Below are 21,353 nucleotides of genomic sequence, written 5' to 3'. Positions count from 1 at the left end.
ACAGCTGATCCCCTGTGGATACCACGGTCCTCCTGTAACTAAATGATCAGCTTCTTATGCTGGGACACCATTGAATTTTCCCCTCTACTGCTGCCCATGTATCGTCTAGCTGTGGCTGAAGCAGAGACACCTGGCTGCTATTTGGAAGTTCAACAGCACTTTGAAAATGGCATGCGCATGCGCGCACACACACACACACGCGTGTGCAAGACCCACAGAATTACCTTTTGTTTCCAACACGGAAGCTGCGATGTAAAGCTTTGCCCCGTCAAGCTCTTGGAGGCTTCGATAAGATAACTCACTGACGGCCTGTTTGCTGTTGAAATAAAATTGGGCAATGCCTTCTTCCATCTGATAAGACAAGACGAAGGGAAAGAAATCAGAGGGCCTTACAAATATTGGGCACGGTCAAGGCAAAGAGAGAGATGCCGTTCATCTCATGGATAAACTGCTTATCTCGCTTTTCAAATAGCAATTGCAACAGGTTTTATGGCACAATGATTGGGAAACAGGTGGGAGCCTGGACTCCTGCTGGCTGGGGCATTCTGGTTGATATAATTTTAAAAAAAGGACTTTTCCTGTCTATGGATTTTCACCTTCTTTGCAACTGGCACAAAGCTCTGACGATGACCCCTTTGTTCGAGTTACTTTGCATTCCCTAGCGCTGAAATCACCTTCCTCTCAACGGATTCCTCTCATTTAAAATCATTTTAAAAATATATAAATATCTTTCATGCGTTGACCTAGTTCTTGAGGACGGAGGGTTCCAAGTTCTTAAAAAGGCGAACAGAATCACTGGCAGATGTTTTCCCAAACGACAAAGCCTTGGCAAGGAGGCCGTGTGCTGCTAGTGAGAATAACACCTTCTAACAAACAGCAACGGACGGTGTTCGGAGTGCGTGTGGGTGGGTGTGGTTCCCTCCCCCCCCACCCTTTGCTTGGAAAGTTATTTTGGCACTCAAACAAGTTACAGCAAATATTTCAAGTTCCCAGAAACAGTGGGAAACTTGGAAATACGTCAAAGCTTTTCTCCTCTCACCCACTCAAATATTCCTGATTTGCATTCCCGCCTTGAGCAGAGGGCTGGATTTGATGGCGTTAGAGGCACCTTTCAACTTCAGGATTCTAGGATTCTATGAAAGCATGGCTAGAATCTGGGACAAAAATCAGTTTAAATCCAGTGTTTCAGTGGTTTGTGGAAAGGGCTACCTGGTAAAGACATGGACCCCTACTGTTTTATTCTACATCACTGTTTCCCAACGTGGGGGTCACCGAGTGGCGTTTTTGGGGGGGTTATGGGTCACCTTATAAATGGTGTATCCTTTGTCAAATAATTCCTTCCTTGATCTTTCAGAGCCAAATATTAATGTTAGCATGTATGTCTAAGTATGAGAAACAGACCCCTTTGCTGGAGAGAAAGAAACCTCTATTTCCCATTAAAAATGCCTTTTGATGCAAAGGTGGGGGAGTGTCACAGGTTATTTGGTTATTATAGAAGGGAGGATGTGACTTGAAAAACGTTGGGAACCACTATTCTACGTAGAATCATTTGTATTAATGCAACTAAAAAGAAATAAACATTGAGTCTCACATCAATGCAACTAAAAAGAAAAAAAAATTGTCCTCACATCAAAAAGAATAAAAATAAATATTTGTCCTCATATTAATGAGAGGAAATGTTTATTTATTTTTAAGAGCGCGGGTTCAGAGCCTCGGAAATGAATTCAGAAGGAGAGGAGGGGAGATGTGGTTTTTGCATGGACTCCGTGCCTTTACTACTATCCAGGATTCCACAAACTCTGAGTCATCATCAGGGGCTCCTCTATTTTCTGGACTCGAGGCCAGAAATGCAGGGGAAAAGGACGACTGTTTTAAGCCTCTTCCAGAGTCTTGGCTCATCAGATGATGGAACGGATCCAGCACAATCCTATTTCTTCTCATAAAGAAATTTCTGCGTCTGTTTTCTTTTCATATTTGAAAAATGCACTGTAAGTAGTTCCGTATGCATTTTCCCTCTCGCTCACGCATGCCTGAGCCTACGGACTACAGGTCTGGAGGCTGCAACGTCTGCTCAATGCTACAGCTAGGTCACCAGTCAAACACCAGTTCAGTGGAAAGTGTTGGGGTTTTTGTTGTTGTTGTTGTTTGTTTTTTTGGATTATGTAGCTCAAGAAATTTGCAGCCTAAAAATCAGAAAAAGACTTAGAAGAACAGCTTTGAAGGAATTAGATAAGAACCTTGAATGTAAGGATGTGTCACTAGAGATCAAAGCCAAGACATTTCCCATCATTGTACTCCCATTTACTACGTGGAAGCTGGACAATAAAGAAAGCCACCAGGAAAATAACTGATTTGTTTTGGGGGGGGGAAAGGGTTGGAGAAAAGCTTGCCGATACCACAGACTGCCAGAAAGACCAAAAAGGTGGGTCCTAGTTCACATCACGCTCACCCTCCCTCTAGAAGCAGCAGAGGATTTGGGGCTGAGGGCACCTCAAGAGAAAACCGTTCTCTCTTTAACAAAAGGCAGTAACACTAGGAAAAAGTAGAAGACAGCAGGGAAAGAGGAAGGCCAAATATTTGATGGATCAACTCAATAAAAGAAACCACAGGATTGAGTTTGCAAGAACTGAGCAGGTGGTTAATGATCTTTAAGACAAGACCTTTGGGAGGTCAACTAATTCACAGGGCCATCCTAACCTGGCGGCAGTGTCTTGCTGGCACATAACAATGTAGCTTGAGATCAGGATATTTAGAAGACCATTTCCTCCCATACAGACCACCGCAGTTATTCAGGGAAGGAAGGCTCTGCTTTGTGTACGACAGCCCCTTACAAAGCAGCAGGTGGACACGCTTTCCTACTGAAACATCTGTCTTGAAGCTCAGAAGCTTCCCTGGGATTCCGACACCCAAACTTACCTCAATGAATTTCAAGGCTTTGGGCATCATCGTTTTCTGAGATCCTTGAATGATTCCAAAGCGGACATAAACCTGAGCATCTGCCACTGGCTCGTTGTAAAAGTATCTTGGAAAGAAGAACAAAGCGACATAAACAGGGAGAGGCCAGTTCTGACTTGAGGGCACAGAGAACATATATACATACATGGTTCACGTGGTTCATATGTAGTGTCTCTTGAAATATGACAGGGAGGTGAGTCCAGGTACAGCTCTTAGATTGCAGGAAAGCAAAACCACACTTCAAAATATATTTTGTTTTGTTTTTTCATTTAAAAACCAACTAACACACAAACGGTAAGAGGTAACCTTGATATGCTGGGCGTACCTGGCTCTAATAGTAATCTTGAATCTTTCAAAGTGCTGAGAGCTGATGAAGTTATTTTCCGGTTCTATCGTGACCGAAAAGCTTGGCATCGCTGAAATGGGAAAGATAAGAAATCTCAGTTCTTTAAATATGCTAAGAGTGATTAAAAAAAATAATAATTTCAAGAGGGAAAGCGGCTGAACTTAATTTATAGACACGTAATAGTTACAAATAGCAAAGCGATAATGCAATAATCCATTGATCTAAGTATCACCTAAATATCAGTGTAATATGTAATATGTATGCTGTTCCTAATATAGGTGGGTTTTTTTACAGCTCTGGCAATGTTATTTCAAAGCCCTGTAGCTGATTTTATAAAATTCTATGGCATTGTTTCCAGTGTCCTGACGTCTATGGGGACCTGTGAAATTGTCGTTGCTAGTCACATCATCATCATCATCATCGTATTGAGGAAGCATTCATATTTACCATATTCTTTAACTTGGAATTTTGTTTCAGCAGAGGTTGTGAAATCCTTCTGATACTTGGCCTTAATTGTCCAGACTCCAAATCTGTCAGGGGGGGAAAGTTCATGAGAGGTTTGAAAGAAGAAGTGGGAGATTGGATGGCCCACCATGGTGAAGAGAAGACCATCATCATTTGGGATTAAAAGATGCTGTGCCCACCCATGCCTCAATACACTGTGTGCTGGGCAGGAAACTAAGTTTAGAATGTTAAAAAGCAGACTGAAAGGTTGCACCTTTTCCAAACACCAGACCCTTCTCTCCTCTTACAGTCTCCTCTCTGTCTGCAATCTCTATACAATTCATCTTTCATCCTACGCCTCTTTTCTTCCTTACCAAGTCCTCTGCATCTCGATTCTATTTCATTTTATACAACCCTCCCTAAAACACAGAGGCCTCTGAAGAAGAAAGAAGCCAAGCTGGAAAAAACAGAAGGCGGGCTCTGGATCCCGTTTGCTAAAAAAAAATCTGCAGAAAACTTAATAGGCGAACATATTCTCGCTCCCCCAGACATGCGGGAAATAAATGTTGCAAATGCAATCGTCCAGGGTTGACGTATTCCAATGAAACACAGTGCAGGCTAAGTGTGGGCATGTTGAAGAAACCAGCTTTTAAAAAATACAGTTAAGGCGGCCCCTTTTCCTTTAAAGAATAAGCCAGCGGTGCTACTGTTAGCTTTCCATGCCTCAGCAAACTTTCAGCACCCTCTAGAGACCTAAATAGGAATATGTTTGTGTACCTTCTGATAATAGATGATAAAATCATGTGCTATCAGTCAATTCTGACTCATCATGACCTTTTTTTCCAGCCTTTTCCAGGTAGAGAATATTCAGAGGTAGTTTACCCTTCCCTTCTTCCAGGGGTACCCTAGGATGGTGCAGCTTACCCAAGGCTACACAGGCTGGCTCTACTCACGGGAGGCACCGCAGGGCATTAAACTCCCAAAGAGATAATTAAACCGCTGAGCTATGCAGTCAGCTCAGAAATGCCTAGAGAATTTTATTTTGAGGTGGGGAAAGTTTCTTCTTCAGACTACAAAACTGAGAATATTGAACTTCTGGCACCATAAAGACACCTTCCTCAAATTTCTGGAACTTATTCCTACTGCATAGCCAGAGTGTTTCTAAATAAGATGAGACAAGAACTGCACAAATGCACTTCATGCCTATGTTTTTTTTAAGGATGTGAAAGCTTTCCCCCCCTCGCTTTTAAAGAGGAAATATGGTGTTGGGGTTGAATCTAGGATGATGGGAAAGAGACAAAGAGTTAAACACATCCCTTACTCCAGGCCATTGTCTACAACCTGAAAACCATTAAAATGCAAATAAACGTAGATCATAACTGCAGGAATGGCATTGTGTATATTCTGACCAGAATCTGACCCCAATGAGCACCATAAAGCAATGCCGATTAATTATAAATATCATTTGTTATAAATCCGTCCTCCATTCCCCACAGAGAAAAATATATTTCCTCTCAAAATATTCTCTAATGCCAGGAAAATTTAGCAAACTGATGAAACTTTCTAAAATTATTTTAAAACTGTGCCAGATATTTCAGGGTTCAAAAGCTACTGGCTCAAATGCAGCCACACATAGTAATAATAATAAGAATTAATAAATAATAATTAATTTAATAAAATAATCTTATAACTGCATGGCTGGAAAGGACCCTATATAGATAATTGGGTCCAGTTCCTGTCGAAGAGGCACACTGGAGATTCGAACCCCCAACCTTTGTCCCAGAGACCCAGAGTCTAGAAATGAACTTCATCTTCCCTGAACCAGTGTTCTCCAGATGCATGTGACTATAACACCCATGATCCCCCTGCAAGACTGGACACACTGCTTCAGGATGATGGGAGTTGTACTCCATTCCATCGGGGAAAGCACCAAGATGGGGAAGGCTCACTTAAACCCACCAAGTTGGATTTGGGGGATATAAAAGAGTTTTGAATGCCCTAGCATCCTTTACACGAGCATCAGCGGCGCACTTCATTTGCAAACAAAGAAAAGATATTTGCTGTCAAAATGTACAAAATGTGAACAGACTTACTTTGGGTGTAGAGGAATTTTGAAGTCAGGGAATGATATAATCCCAGTCATGTCTTCCTCCTTTATCATATCCACTTCTACGCCATCAGGATCCTTCAAGGGAAACAAAAATAAACTTTGATGGTGGTTGTAGGTTTTTTGGGCTGTTTGGCTGTGGTTCTAGAGGTTTTTCTTCCTAATGTTTCACCAGTCTCTGTGGCCGGCCTCTTCAAAGGACAGGAGTTAGAACTCTGTCTGTATCCCACACACTACACCAGAACACAGACAGAGTAGCATATGTAGTGCTATCTGTACTGTTATTGAAATATTGCTCTGTTTCTAGCTTTTCGATCACGTTGCTATTTATTTGTAATCACTTAGGAGCTTCTTTCCATTCTAAGCCACTTGCCAAAGTTTGACCCAAAAAGGCAGCAAATTCATTTTTCTCCCAAATCCACCTATCCTTATTCACATTTCTGCATTGCACAAGTCAAAGTTCAAAACACCGGATTTTTAATTTTAATCAGGACGGACTTACCACAAAAATCAACGTGGCTGCTCTTCTTGCTGGCCTCAGTTCTTCATTCAGAGAATAAACCCGAACCTTCACTAGGGGATAATTTCAAAATAAATAGAATGGAATTGAGTGCATTTGGAAAGTAAGGTTAAATACAAATGGATGAAAGTGCAGATAAAAAAATTACTCTGAACATCCAGGAAGCAAAAAGACAAAGGTGACTTTACCTGTCTGGTCTGGAGTGTAGATGGGTTTGTCCGTCTGGATAAAAAGGAATCCATTATCATAAGTCACTGGCATTTTCTTCTCTTTTGTAAAGTGTGGAGAAACTGCTTCCAAGTATACATATTGTACTGGGTTGTCTGGATCTTGGCCAGATAAATCCCTTGGCTGCAGCTGGAAATAGGATAAAAATGATGTTGTTGTTTGCAATATTAGCAGTGGAGCTTAAACATCAGCTCATCAGAGGAAAGGTTCATTAATCAGTTGATGGAGATGTGTCTCAGCAACTAGAATGCCACATCATAGAAAGATGCATTGCTTCTGGGGTCTCATACTAGGGATGTTTACGAGGAAGTAAATGTCTCTGAGACCATCCTGAAGGAAGCATGCAGAGGAGATGTGCAGAAGCAGACCAGAAACACTTTAGCAACACAGATTTCAGCTGAATATCTGGGAAAAGATTCTTAACTGTTAGAGGAGTTTGACAATGGAATCTATGACGAATAGCATCTGGAGAGCAAAATCAACCCATCTCTGCTTTATTCATAATCTAATCAGGTGCAGTTAGGTTGATTCTGATTTATGGTCATCCCCTCCAAAGTATTAGGGTTTTATTTTTAGATATAAAGCTCCCAAAAGTCCCTCCTTAGGGTGACTCTGGAATTACCACACGGTCTGTTCAAGGCTGCAAAGGTGGCAGGATGCACAACCTGCTGGTCACACATGCGCCAGACGAGTTCAGCTAGCCCCTCTCTACATAAGGACAACGAGGATTCGAATCCAGACCTCTTTCCTCACAACTGGGGGCTCCTATCCGTTGAGTTCCACCAGATCCCCTGCTTTAATACATACCGTTAAAGTTACGGAACCTTGGAATTTATTTCCTGGAGTTAGCTGAGTTTGGCCGAAGGCGTAAGTTGTTTGTTTATCTGGAAAGCTTTTCACCGATATGGTCACGCCGAACTCTTGTTCGTACCCAAAAGCCTGGATCACCACCTTTTCGGATGCCCCCGCACGGAGAATTTTGGGTGACGAAATGACATATCTGTAAGAGCAAATAAGAAGAAGCCCTCTCTTTTACAGTTTACTAAGACAATCTCTTGATAAAAAAAACACTGTAGTTTATCGGTTACAGCTTTGTGAACACTGGAATCTACAGAAACACAATCAGCCTGGCTTGTAAGAAGAGGGAAATTTGACAAGTTATCTTTTGACTGTGTTTGAAGATTCAAAAATCAACACCATCCCTTGGAATATCATAGGAAAGTAATCTCTGGAAAGCTAGATTGACCCCTCTCTCCTCTCCTAACCCTTTCTCCTCTCCTTTAGGCAGCAATTGAAAATATTTTTGTTCCAAAAGGCTTTTAATGTTTAATATTTAATTTTAACATAGCTACTTGCCTTTTGCTTGCTACCAATATATCCTTTCCCCCCCTCTCTTTTTTCTGCGTTTTTAAATGCTCTTCTTAATTGGTTTTCATAGGATGATTTCAATACTTTCCTGTTTAATCATTTCAACGCTTCTTTTATGTTGTTATTTTAATTCCCGCCTCTGGAGAAAGGTGGCATAGCAGTAAATAAACAAATAAGCTGAGATTTAGCTGTCCTTTTTGAAAAACAGTGTTAGGCTCAATCAGACGAAAGACACTCTTCCTTTCTCTGCAACAGACTAATAGGGACTGAAGTGCATTCGAAATCAGCAGAAATTATGCTCTAAAATTTATAATCATCCATTTATAATCATTGCCACCATCATCCTCTTGGAATTGCAGAACTGGAAGGGATCTCATAGATCATCAAGTCCAGCCCGTGAAAGAGGCACAGTGGGGAATTGAACTCCCAACCTCTCACTCCACAGATCAATACCTCAACCACTGAACAAACCCATAGTTGGTGAGGTTTAAATCAGTCGTAAGTCTATTTTTTTTAATTGATCTGCACAGTATTCTGTAACCATGCCCATGCCTAGAAGCTCAGCTTTGTTCTAACAAAGGAGTCTCCTGTTCTTACTTTTATTTTTTGCTCTGCAACATATCGTGCATAACCACCTTATACTTACGTTTGCTCCTGAGCCAGATTTCTTCCGCCTAATGTCAGAAATAATAAAATCCCCAGAGGAATCATGGTTGACCTGAGCTGCAGGGGGCTGGTGAGGAAATACGCCCCTGGGTGCTTTGTCGTAGGGCAAGCCCGTCAGGAGAGTTTGATAGTGAATTTATCTCAAAGGTTAATCATTCTAGAAAAAAACCCTTTTCTATTCTTGGCCAAACAGGAGACGTCCATTCCTGAGTCTTCCGTGTGCGTTTGTGTGTGTGTGTGTGTGTGTGTGTGTGAGAGAGAGAGAGAGACAGTGAGAAAGAGAGACACACCTTCCTCATTTGAGTAAGCAAACTTTTTAGGAAGTAATGCAAGATCTTCCTTTTTTAGAAAAATTTGCAAGACCTTTCTGAGAAGCTAGTTACTCTGCATTTACTATAAACTAAAGACACACATTAAAAAAAAAGAATTACTGCTTTATTAGTACCTGTCATACAGAAGCTCACCACTTTCTACATCTGTTATTTGCATATTGAGTGTAATCACCCAGGGATCAATAGAAACAGAAGTTACATCAAAGAGTTTACAAATTTAAAACAAACACTCTTACCCACTTTTCCAGGAAATATAGTTTGCCAAATGAATAACTGACCAATAAAATCTCATGGGGGAATTCATACCTGAGCAGAGGTCAATTTACTTTCTCCCTTTCTCAAACAGCTATTTTTAAGGCAAGTTCTTCCTCATTGGGTGGTGTTTTATTAAGTGCTCCCTTATTGGTTCAATTAGCTTGGGAAAGTATAAAGGTTCTCCGGTTGTCACAAAAACCAACATCCCAGTATTCCATACCCAACAACGACAGTTTTTCCCATCATCATACCCAGAATTTCTATTATTTAGATTTTCAGATTTGCACCAAAACACCTGGCAGAGGCACATGGTTGGAAAAATCTAATTAGGGGCTTGTTAATTGCCCACTCAAAGCCACTGGAAGTTATTACATTTGCTTTTCAGAGATGTAGCTAAACAATAGGTTTCTTGACCAGTAACCATCTAATATGTGCATTAACACACGCAAACCCTCCTGGAATGAAATTTAAAAAATGTGTGTTGCTAATAGCGCTCAAAACACTCTCTGGGTGGTTTGGAATTTAATTATGCAGGCTATATATTGTCCCCCCCCCCTCCACCCAGCAATCTGCATACAGTACTGAATTTACAGACCTCGGAAGAAGGCTGAAGTCAACCTCGATCTGGTATTGAACCTGGGTCATGAACAGAGTTCTGGACGCAGTAACTGCAGTTTAGCCACTGTGCCACAAGAAATGGAATCCTTTGCAACAGACAAGATAATCACATATATATAGCATTAGGATAAATGTTTTGTACAGAGGCCTGTAACATGATCTACAAATAATTTGTAGCAGGTTCGGAGTTGCTACTTTTAGAGAAATGCCTTCCAGTTTTTAAAAAACCTTTGTATCTTGTTGCACTAGTGCTGTTATCCATCTTGAGCAGTATTTGTGGAAAGAACAGGAGGGTGGTAGATAAACTTTAAAAAAAAATACAGTAAATGCATGTGTTTGAAAGGTCAGCTCTGTGCAGAAATGCATTAGGCTAAGGCTGCAAGACAAAACAGCCGTTCAGAGTGGTTGCATAGACCAGATGGGCGGGATACAAATCAAATCAATCAATCAATCAATCAATCAATCAATCAATAAATAAATAAATAAAACAGATTGTTTTGGTCCTACTGAATAGACTGGGATTTCTTCATACTTAGACCAGTGGAATTAATTTATCACCTTTATTTATATCTGGTTTTCCTCCAGAGGGGCCGCTTTCCCTCAAATTGGCCGGCACAACCATCTTCTTCAGTTCTAAGATGTTCATGATGATGATCCTTAATGAATTATTGGATAGATCAGTGATTTAGGCATCTGGCTACAGAACCAAGAGGTTGAGAGTTCGATTCCCTCACTGGGCCTCCTGGATAGGGGCTGGACTGGATGATCCATAAGATCCCTTCCAATTCTACAATGATGATAATAATTACTTCTGTGGGTTCACTCTATTCATCTAGAAGGGAGGAGATAAATAAAATCAGTACTTTGGCATCAAAATCCCTGCTTTAAAACGTTTGCATGATTAAACCAAACCAGACACTGATGCATTCATCTTATTTTATGGATAACCTTTCTGAAACAATTCTTCATGTTCTTTATTCATTTAAAAATATCTATGGCCCACCTTTCTGCTCAAGAGGACCTGAGGGAGCTTACAATATTAAAAAGAAATGATATCAAAAATGTGAGGGGAAAAGCCGACAAAGCAACAAAACAGCACCCTGACTCGTAGGCAGTTTGTTCTTGGAAGAAAGCCTTTTAAAATGTCACTTTCAAAATTCTTATTTCTGGCAGCTTAGGTGCATTGGCTGGACCATTTCATCAGAAAAGCTAAGCCTCTTTTTAAAAACTTTTTATTTCAATTTTGCTTTTGTCTATAACGCTTGCATGGACTAACACGGCTACTCTTTCTACAACTGCAGAAAAATTGTGGATTTCTGTGGATGGCTACTTATTTTTTTAGTGGTCCAATTAAAGGTATTACCTACTCTTGCATTTGTGGAACAATTTAAGAGCTATAATCTTTATTTCCAAGCTATGCAGCGACCCTTTTCATGGGTTTGTTCTCTAAACAGATCAGCACCACCCCTCATGGTCCGGCTTCTGCTTGCAAAAAATACACGCAAGACACTTCAGGGATCTACAGATACATCACCTGTTTGAGAGAGATATCAAATTTATATGATGCTGTATATACATGAGAGGTATATATCATATACAGTATACATGTACACATATACAGTACATGTGAAACATTTTATCTTTTATTGTATTTTAATTGAATTGTAATTGTTGTAAGCCGCCCAGAGACCTTTGGGTAGAGTGGGTGGCATATAAGTTAAATAAATAAATAAATAAATAAATAAATAAATAAATAAATAAATAAATAAATAAATTTAAAATAGATGATATATGGCACCTCTCAAACACATTATACGTCCCAGGCATTAAATGCCTCATAGAACATGAGAAGCAAAGCCTCTTTCACATGGTACATATATCAAAAAAAAAAAAAAGGAAAGCTTCAAAGGTCAAGGAAAAAACACGGAGGGCGCGCTCCCGACGCCCAGAGCGCGCCCCCGAGCGCGCGCCTCGCCCTCTCGCCAAAGGCGGGAAGCGCGAGCAAGCCTGAGAGACCGTTAAAATGGGCTCCGCAGAAGGGAGGCGTGGCGAAGGAGGGTGGAGGCGTGGCTCCCTGTGGGCGGGGAAGCGGCCAGGCGGATCCCCATTGGCCGGGTCTACTTCCTTGCTCCCTTCCAGCCCCGCCCCTTCGCTCTCCCCCTTTCTCCCCGCCCCGCGAACAAAATGGCGGCGCCGGCCGCCATAAAAAGCCGGGAAAGGAGGGAGGGGACCCGGCCCGCGCCCGGAGGGGTTGCTATGGCGACGGCCGTAATCAAAGCCGCGGCCTAAGGCTAGAAGAGGACGGGGGACCAGATTAGAGGTTGCAAGAGACCCAGGTGAGAGGTCGTAGGGGTTATGGGCGAGGGGGCTTTGTGGAGGGACCCCTTTTGCCCGTCTGGGTCTTCTTTAAGGGAAGGGGGGCTGGAGAAAGTGGCCATGCAATTCCCCCCCAATACACTGAAATGAGGCAGGCAGGCAGGCTTGCTCCCACCCTGAGGGGAATGGGTCTGTACGTAATATGAAATTAAATAGGTGCTTGCTCCTGTCATTTTGTTTCTGTGACTGTCCTTATATTTGAAATTGCACTGCTCCCACCATTGTGTGTGCATGGCTGTAAATGCATATATCCTTATATATGAAATTGCATATACCTGTACACACATTGCTCCCAGCATTGGTTGCATGTACGTAATGCATGTATCCTTATATACGAAATTAAATATGCATGCATGCTTGCTCCCACACTTACATTATTCGTGTGTCTATCCTCGTATATGGAATTAGATAGCCGTGCATGTTTGCTTCTGTCATTTTGTGTGTCTATCACTATCTATGAAATTGCATATACTGTAGTTTCTATGGACGGAAAAGAGCAGGTACGGATTAAATGGTTTTCAATGCATTCCTATGGGAAATGCAGATTCAACATAAGAACTTTTCAACTTGAGAACCACCTTCCAATACGGATTAAGTTCTTAAGCAGAGACCCCACTGTACATACTTACTTGCTCCCACCATTGTGTGTGTAATACATATATACCTATATATGGAATTAAATATGCATGCCATATTTATTTCTGGGAGTGGAAACCAAGTTCTTTTTGAGAGGCCTGGGCTATAACTTGCCGGTGGCGCCAGATCTCATGATGGGAGCAGAGTGGGGCTTCCATCTGTTTCTGTAGCTCCAGGGAACCAGCGGATTTTTGTTGCAAAAAAATCCCAAAATAGGTGCCTTCTTTTATTTTGACCCAGATTTGTTCTGGGGAGCATGACTGCCTGCTTTGTGGACCGCAGGATGAAAGCCTGCGGCAAAGAGCATTCAAAAGCCAATGCTTTAAAGATGAAAGGAAGCAAAAAATCATCTTTATACTTGGCTGTCATAATGTGGGGCTGGCGGATTGTGAGTTGTGTGTTAGCCGTGGAAGCAAACTCTGTGTAATGATCACTGAGGAGGCAATGTAATTCGTTATATAATGCCTTTTATACATGTTAGGCACAAAACATGTGCCTAGCCATAGCTTTCGCCTGAATTTTTCACTTGGGAGCAGATGAATTTGTTCTTTATAATCAGCCAGTTACAAAGCTCTATTTAAGTGGTGTGCTCCCTGACGCTTATTTAAAAATCGTGGTTTTTTTTTTTTGAAAGTTCACCATTTGGATAGCTCCTCTTTTAACGAAACCGGTAAGGTGAGAAACAGCGCTGATATTTATCGTCTAAGTTGTTTATCGGGTCATCGATTATAAGCAGGCAAGTGACATTATTCTTCAAGGTGAATTCTGTCATAGATCTGACTCATCAAAGGGGGGGGGAAGTAGTTTTAGAAGAGGTAGCCATTTCCATCTGTGCTAGCGTGTCGGGCAAAATAAATAAAAATGAAGAAGTCAAAAAGCGTTTTTTTAGCCAGCGTGTTGTTAGGCTGTGGAACTCCTTGCCACGGGATGTGGTGGTGGCATCTAGCCTGGAGGGCTTGAAAAGGGGACAGATTTCTGGAGGAAAAATCCATCGCAGATGACAAGCCATGATGGGGGTGTCTAATCTCCATGCTTAGAAGGAAGGGACCTCAAAATGCCAGATGCAGGGGAGGGTGATCAGGAGACAGGACTCTTGTTGTCTCGTGGGCTCCGAGAGGCATCCGGTGGGGCCACTATGAGATACGGGAAGCTGGACTAGATGGGCCCTTGGCCTGATCCAGCACAGGACTCTTCTGAGGTGCTTATTGTGGCACCTTGAAGACTAATTGCTATATTTTAATGTGAGCATTCATGAGTAAAGGAAAGAGCTATAAGGTAGTTCGTTTCTGTCGGGAGGGAAGACTTGAGCATCTTTTCACCCTGTAACTCTGAAAGAAAGTGCTAATATGTGCTGTTTTGCTGGCTGAGTTGGGGGAAGCCACAAGCTTCCTGGAATAAGCTCGGCGAAAAAGGGGAACCGCAGCTTCCTAGAACATTGCCAGAGAAACATAAAGTAAGTAAAGCAAAAAAATAAAATAAAATAGGAGGCCCGGGACAAGAGTTAATTATCACTGGCTAGCAGATTGTATTGCATTCCTAAATTAGGGAACATTACAGGGAGAGAGTCTTAAGAGCATTAGAGATAAACATGTAATGATATACGTAGATTTGTTTGTGTGTATGCATAGAATCAGGAGTCACGTTCTTAACATTTGTGCAGTTTGCTGAAAGATCAAGGCACCTTCTCGATCTGGGAGAAAAGCCAGTGTGTCCTGCCTTTGCAGGTTTTTGCCTGACAATAATGGAGCCTCCCGCGCGATGAGGAAAGTTCAGCCGCAACGAGCGTCGCCGAGAAAGAGGCAAATGTCACCCTCTCGCACCTGGAGCCCGATGTCTGCCGTGAGTTCAAGCACCCGGTCGCCGTCTCCGCTTGGCCGGCAAAGAACGCCAGCTCCTTATCGGACGACAGGGCGAGGGTGCCAAGGAGACACCGCGGAAGGAAATGAAACTGGAATCGCCTCCGAAGATCCGGCGGCTCTAGGTATTTTAACAAATAATTGATCCATAACCATTTTAAGTATTGCAGTGTTCTTTACATTGCCTCCCATCTCTCCCCATCCAGCGAGGCAGATTTCTAGATTGCCTAAAATGTAGGGTTATTTTGGTTCCTGATGGCATTATATTGGAGGTGCATAGTCCCCTCAAATTACTGATTACTGGAACAGGCAGTTAGCTTGGTTTGTCGTAAGAATTGCATGTTTTCTAACATATTTGGGGGGGAATGAATAAATAAATTCAAAGCTAGCTCAATATCATGTCCTTTATACCATGTCTGTGAATTGCAGGGGGGTTTGTCCCACTGTCCCCTTCTTGTTTACTCCATCCAACGTGTTGCTGTTGATTTTAGGTGACAACTGTATCAGTCCAGGCGTCAGGTACATCACGGAACCTCTTATTAAGAAGCTGTCCAAACAGGAAAATCTGATGCGAGTAACTGCTTTGAACCTTTGCCTCGCTAAAGATGGTGGAAAGAAGTTTAAGGTATGTCCTCAAGGTATATTGAACTCCCCCCTCCCCTTAGTTAAATATTGTTGAAGGACAGACTAGACATTGGTCATCCTGTTGAAGAAACCTGGAGTTCGTTAAAATCAATTTATTGTGGTTTACCAGAACATATTAATGCCCTCTTCCGCTGCCCTTTAAAATTAAAATACAGTATTCCTCCTAGATGTGATTTATTAGCAGCTTCATATCTCTGAATCTGGCCACTGCCTGCTAATTCAGCATTTAGGACATTAAGCATTTAAGACGTTCAAGATTGATGCTTTTAAATGCCTCTTTGTTTTTTTAAAGAATTTTGACTATTTTAAAATAAACTTGTGGAAATACAATCAATCATTGACCCCTCATGCTTACGTGACCGGTCCAGTCAGTGTGTTTTTTAAGAACAAAAAGATACTGTTCTTTTTTTATTGCAGAAGATCCTTGGTGATTTACAGTCTTGTTTGTCCCCCACCCCCACCCCACCCCAGTATATAGAAAATCTGGAAAAGTGTGACAAGTTAGAAGTCCTTAATCTCAGCTGCAACCTTGTTGAGAAGATTGAAAAACTGGACAAACTTTTGAAGCTCTGTGACCTCAATCTGTCGTTCAACAGAATAAGGTAAGCAAGAAAAGAAGGAACAAGGAAGTTTTATATTCGACTGTATCTGGACCATTTCTCTGTGTCACCGTTGCAGCGAAGATTATGGTAGCTGTGTTGCTCATCTTAAAAACAAAGCAGTGTGCCGCTAACAATGTATAACCTTAATATTTCTTTCTGATAAATCTTTCTAGTAAAATAGAAGGCATTGAACATCTACACAACCTGCAGAAGTTGAACCTGGCTGGGAATCAGATTGAGCACATCCCGGTTTGGGTGGGGAAGAAACTCAGGTCCCTCCGCACGCTGAATCTGAGAAAGAACAAAATAGCGTCAGTAAGTGATTTCAGCCTGGAATGTGCTTCCAAGAGCATGCTTCCATTTCTTACTTTGTTTTTTAGATGGTGATTGCTACGGGTTCACATCTTTATCCAGGTCCTTGCAATAAAGTCCCACTTCTTCTCATTTAAAAAAAAATTGACATTTTAAAATTGTCATTGTTTGTGAATGATGCTCCCTTCTGGGACCCACAAGGGTGGCTTTATATATATCAAATAGCTTATTATAGAACATGTTAATATATTAATTCTGTATGTCGAAGCTAAGCGGGTGAGTTGAAAACTTTGAAACAATTCCCACTGAAAAGGTATATATAAAAATGTTGGGCAATTAGTGTTTCAGAATTAATGTCAGAATTCTTTCACACTTTTCTTCCTTGTAGCTTCAAGAAGTAGCTAAACTGAAGCCTCTCAAAGATTTGACTTCTCTGTTCCTGGGAGACAACCCCGTTGCCAACCTGCCCCATTACCGTCTCTACACCATTTTCCATTTGCGGTCACTGGAGGATCTTGACGGGCAGCAAGTGACCAATCGGGACAGAGAGGAGGCTCACGAGAGGTTTAATTTAGGTAAATTTGTCGGCCACTTCAACGGACCGCCGTGGAGTCCTGTCTTTCAGTTTCTGCCCCCGTTTCGACGATGGGGTTTCAGAGGAGCGTGGGCTCTACCATCAGAAGCCTCGGAGTGGAGTGGTTAAACTGCAGTACTGCAGTCAAGCTTCTGCTCACAACGAGTTCTATCCCGATGGGATCAACTTGACTCAACTTTTTTTCATCCTTCCGAGTTTGGTACATGGAGTGCCCTGCTTGCGGGGGGGGGGGTGTCACAATGTGTAGCCTTCATAGTTATGTTGTAAACTGCCCAGAAAATGCTTTAAGCACTATATAATCCACACGCTTTGGTTTACCATCAGCTCTATTGAATTATTTGAAGCAGGAAGCTGAGGAACACTCTGTACTTGAACTTAACTAGACTGCAAACAGAGCCTGCTATTGTAGATTCTTCAGAATGTGCATTTTGTGTTGAAATGGACACTGAGTCCGTTGCCTTGTGAACTAAACACAGTGTTTCTGTGTTTTCCTGTTGCATGTGATGGTTTCAGGTTGGCTTGAGGTTCAGTGCTCATCCCACACCTTAACCAACAATGGACATCATAACCTGTGTTGCAAAAACTGCAATAGTTATTCTGTGTAGTAGCCCTTATAATGCATTGTTTGTCTGTCTGCCAGCAATAAGCACAGGTGTGAGCCAAAATGTGTACGGTTTGCTCCGTTTTGCAGAAGAGGTCGAAAACCTAGAAAAGGACCTGGAGAGGACGGCGAAAGAGGCAGAGGACTTAAGAAACAAGCAGTCTCGTCTCCTTGAACAGCTTCAGCAACAAGAGGACGAGAACAAATCACTGAAGCAAAAAATCCAGCAACAGAAGCAGAATTGTAAAGAGCTAGAGAGTTCGCTGGAGACCAAAAATGAACTGGTAAAGTCATTTGAGTTATCCGCAGAAAGTTCTGTATCTGTTTTTGTGCACCTATGCACCCTCACTGCAAATATATTCAAGGTCTGTGATACAACCTATGATATTCTCTGATGAAAGTTTTATATTTTATTTCCTTCGGGATCACAATCGGTTAATTCTATACTTCTATAATGAGAGTGAATCCCGTGGGGGTGCATCAGGATGGGAAGGTATGGAATCATCTTAGCGGATGATTTCTCACCCTCTGCCAATGGCTACTGGGATTGTTGTGTTGCTGGATGTTGCGATTGTTTTATAGGCTTCACGATACGTGCTTTTTTGCTGACTTCTTTCAGTGTGGTTAATTGATTAGGGTTTGAGACGCTGTGTCTCAGTTTTTCTTTTGCAGTGGCCCACTCTATCTGTGGTTTAATTCTCATATTTAAGTGCTGTTGAACATGATACTGAATTTCACTGTTACTGCGGATGTCAGATTCACAGCTATAAGGTAGCCAAATAACTATTGCAGTTGTGTTCTTCGTTACTGTGGCTAGAGGGGGAAAACCTGTTCGTGTGTCTTCATTAAGTGCAGCAGGACTGAACAAAAAACTCATTTCAAAAAGATGCATGCATTATTATTATTTTATCCCTCTGAGAATTAAATGTTTTGGGCATAATCCTTTGAGAAGTCTTTCTGAACCGTGGCCACCAAAATGAACATTGGCGATAACACCTTGGTGAATTTTATTGTACACCCTTTTCGTGAGTTGCATAATAGTCTTTAGAGCTGGCATCTGCTACTTCTCAGCCTTGCCTACTTCTGTCCTTGCAAAGGATCTGATCTTGCTTGCTTCCCTTTTCCTTCAGCTTGGTCTGACCCAGTTTCCTTCCTGCTGAGCCTTTATTCCTCCCTCTAGGTAGATTTGCACATTCAGTTATAGACTTTACAATCTGTTTTGTTTCGTTTTGCTGCTGCTGTTCCCTGTATTTTATTTGAAGGGTCCTTCAAATAAAGTCAACTGCGTGTTGTTGATTTTTTTTCTCAAGACGTCCCTGTGTTGCATATTTTTCTAAATTACAAGCTGTGCATGGGGGTTGAGTATTGTGATTTAGAAATCGAGATGCTTCTCCATTTTCCGGTCTTTTCCTGTTTCTACCTTTCTCTTTCTGTTTTCCTCCTTTAGTTCTTTCTTCCGCTACTTCTTCAAACCTTGCCGCATGCTCTCCTTCAGGCCACGACAAGAAGAGCTGTCGTAAGAGAGAGCACCCAGTTCTTTGCAAAAATGTAAAAAACCCGAAAACGGAGCTCCTTATAGTTTCAGCATTGTATTTTGATCCTTCAGCTACACTGTGACCGCAGTCCTTAGTCAAGGTACAGTGTAGGCCTGTGTGTTCATGCGTAGCGTAGGGGGTTTGTAACTCTAGTTTGTTTTCTGTAGTTAAACCTTGGTTACAGGCCTCATGCATTTACTATGTTGGCTCTCGAGGGAACCAAGGTTAAGGCACTTGGTTCAGAATTTTCAGAGTACCAAGCAGGTCTTTTTGATGTCTTTAAAGCATCGATTTCTGTCGGTTGAGTGTAATACCATAGAGTGGTTTAGTGGTTTCGTTCGATAGGTTCTCCCACTTTTACGAGCACATGCAAATCAGTTCTGAAATTTGGGGTCTTTCCTTGACTACCACCAATGGGAACACAGCCCATGGTAATTTACAGTGGTGCCCCGCATGGCGATGACAATCAGTTCCATAGAAATCGCTGTTTAGCGAAATCATCGTCTTGCAAAAACCGCTTCCCCATTGGAATGCATTGAAACCCGTTTAATGCGTTCCAGTGGGGAAAAATCGTCGTCGTTTTGTGAAGATCGCCCATAGGGCAGCCATTTTGCAAAGTGCTGATCAGCTGTTAAAACGGCTGTCCTGCGAAGCATCGATCCCGAAAACATAAGGAAGCCATTTTGCGAAGACGCCGATCAGCTGTAAAAATCATCGTCTTGTGAAAAAACGGTCCGCAAAGCATGGACCAAATCATCGTCCAGCAAAAATCGCCCTTTGGAATCACTGTTTTGCAAATTGCTATAGCGATCACAAAACTTCATCGCCATGCGGATTTGTCATTTTACGAGGCCGTTGTCTAGCGAGGTACCACTGTACATGGATACAGCATTCTACATGCGAGTAATGTTGACCCGTGTGTTAATGCTCCCTTAGCAGACAGGATCCTTCTTCCGTTGCCTACCTCTGGCCCAAAATTCCCGCAGTTAAGATGTCAGTACAGCTAGAGAAACACAACATTTAAAGAAAGTTTCATTTGCCACCTTCCACAGACCAGAATTGGGGGTGGAGGGATTTGTTGTGCTTACCGTATGAAGTTTCTGTTTCTGTGTAATTTGTACGCACATGATAATGATCTATCTCACTGACATACTGCTTCAAACTCTACATTGTTTATGAAACTGACCCTGTTTTTTTCCTCCCCAAAACTAAAATTTGCAATTAGCTGAAGCAGAAGACAGTAGAATTAACCAGAGCCTGCCAGAAACAGTATGAATTGGAACAAGAGCTGGCTTTCTATAAAATCGACGCCAAGTTTGAACCGTTGGGTTATTATTACCCAGCAGAGGTAACTGTTTGAAAATGCCCTTCTGGGTTTTAAGGGGGCTAACTTTGGTGGACGGAGCTGTGGGTAGGAAGACCCTGCCCCCATTCCTGTTTCGTGACCCTTGGTCACTGGCTGGGTTGACTACTGCAGCTCCTCTGAACCAGAATTTCAACATATGGATAAATCCACAAATGTACAGGAAATTTGGGGGAGATGAGAAGAGTTTAAGAAAAGCGAGCATATATATATATATGCAGGCTTAAAAGCTCCATTTGATTGCAGTGGCCTCGGCCGAAATCCCGATTGAATATAGAAATGTTTCAAAACACGCAGAACATCCGCTGCAGTCTGTCAAACCGCCTTGATTCCTGGGACTGGGTTTTTCAAATCTCTTTTGGATACGATTGTTTTGTTCCTGTTTTCAGGACGTTGAACTCGATGGTGTGCCGGGCGAGAGTCCGTACATTGGGAAAGCTAGGTACAAAAGGAATACGTACGCCGTCGAAAGTTACGTCCCCGACGAGGCTCTGAAGATTCAAACGGGAAATGTGGAGCAAGAGGAGCAACCGAACATCCAGCAGCTTAAGCGGAATCTTCTTCGCTCGCTTGATGAGCAGCTGCAGGAAAAACAGAGGAAGATTAAAGAAGGTAAATGCTCTCCGGTCCCCACTACACCCTACAACCCGAAATTAAAAATTGGGAGCTAAGTCCTGTGTGTGTATTGCCTACTTTCTTTCGCTGCTGAATTTTTGCCTGTCTCCATTTCGTGGGACCGTGGCTGAGATGGATGGGAGCAATTCATTCCCTGCTCAGCCCCTTTACGATAGATTTCAGGAGATCAGAAACTCCCCTTCTGTAGGCCTGGGCTCTGTAGACCCGCCGACCCACCATCCTCATCGTTCTCACTGGCTGTGGACGATGGGAGCTATAGGAAGCTTAGAGGGTTTCCGGTTGGGAGAAGGCCATCACAGACTTGATGGTTGCTGTCGTTTCAACTTCCGTACTGCCGCATAGCGCTAGAACACTCTC

General features: G+C 42.2%; 2 protein-coding genes across 3 annotated transcripts in view; one reads left to right on the top strand and one right to left on the bottom strand.

The window, feature by feature from the left end:
• Window positions 1-9,041, bottom strand: part of C5 (complement C5) — a 33,917-nt gene extending 24,876 nt beyond the window's left edge. The window contains exons 1-9 of the mRNA XM_020809126.3: window positions 8,615-9,041; window positions 7,408-7,600; window positions 6,561-6,729; window positions 6,355-6,425; window positions 5,839-5,930; window positions 3,749-3,831; window positions 3,281-3,371; window positions 2,917-3,022; window positions 225-351 (exon numbers count right to left, since the gene is read on the bottom strand). Coding sequence (XP_020664785.3) covers window positions 225-351; window positions 2,917-3,022; window positions 3,281-3,371; window positions 3,749-3,831; window positions 5,839-5,930; window positions 6,355-6,425; window positions 6,561-6,729; window positions 7,408-7,600; window positions 8,615-8,679 — 997 coding nt within the window. The 5' untranslated portion in view covers window positions 8,680-9,041. The remainder of the gene's footprint in view (window positions 1-224; window positions 352-2,916; window positions 3,023-3,280; window positions 3,372-3,748; window positions 3,832-5,838; window positions 5,931-6,354; window positions 6,426-6,560; window positions 6,730-7,407; window positions 7,601-8,614) is intronic.
• A 2,997-nt stretch (window positions 9,042-12,038) lies between these two features.
• CNTRL (centriolin) overlaps window positions 12,039-21,353 on the top strand; it is a 40,792-nt gene continuing 31,477 nt past the window's right edge. For both annotated transcript variants that reach the window (XM_072984957.2, XM_078382841.1), the window contains exons 1-9: window positions 12,039-12,175; window positions 14,576-14,832; window positions 15,199-15,332; window positions 15,824-15,954; window positions 16,128-16,269; window positions 16,655-16,841; window positions 17,553-17,746; window positions 20,223-20,345; window positions 20,750-20,972. In XM_072984957.2, the coding sequence (XP_072841058.2) occupies window positions 14,610-14,832; window positions 15,199-15,332; window positions 15,824-15,954; window positions 16,128-16,269; window positions 16,655-16,841; window positions 17,553-17,746; window positions 20,223-20,345; window positions 20,750-20,972 (1,357 nt within the window). In that variant the 5' untranslated portion in view covers window positions 12,039-12,175; window positions 14,576-14,609. The remainder of the gene's footprint in view (window positions 12,176-14,575; window positions 14,833-15,198; window positions 15,333-15,823; window positions 15,955-16,127; window positions 16,270-16,654; window positions 16,842-17,552; window positions 17,747-20,222; window positions 20,346-20,749; window positions 20,973-21,353) is intronic.

The sequence above is a fragment of the Pogona vitticeps genome, chromosome ZW-PAR (genome assembly GCF_051106095.1).
Source record: "Pogona vitticeps strain Pit_001003342236 chromosome ZW-PAR, PviZW2.1, whole genome shotgun sequence".
In the NCBI taxonomy this organism is placed as follows: domain Eukaryota; kingdom Metazoa; phylum Chordata; class Lepidosauria; order Squamata; family Agamidae; genus Pogona; species Pogona vitticeps.
This window is presented reverse-complemented; position numbering and strand designations above follow the sequence as displayed.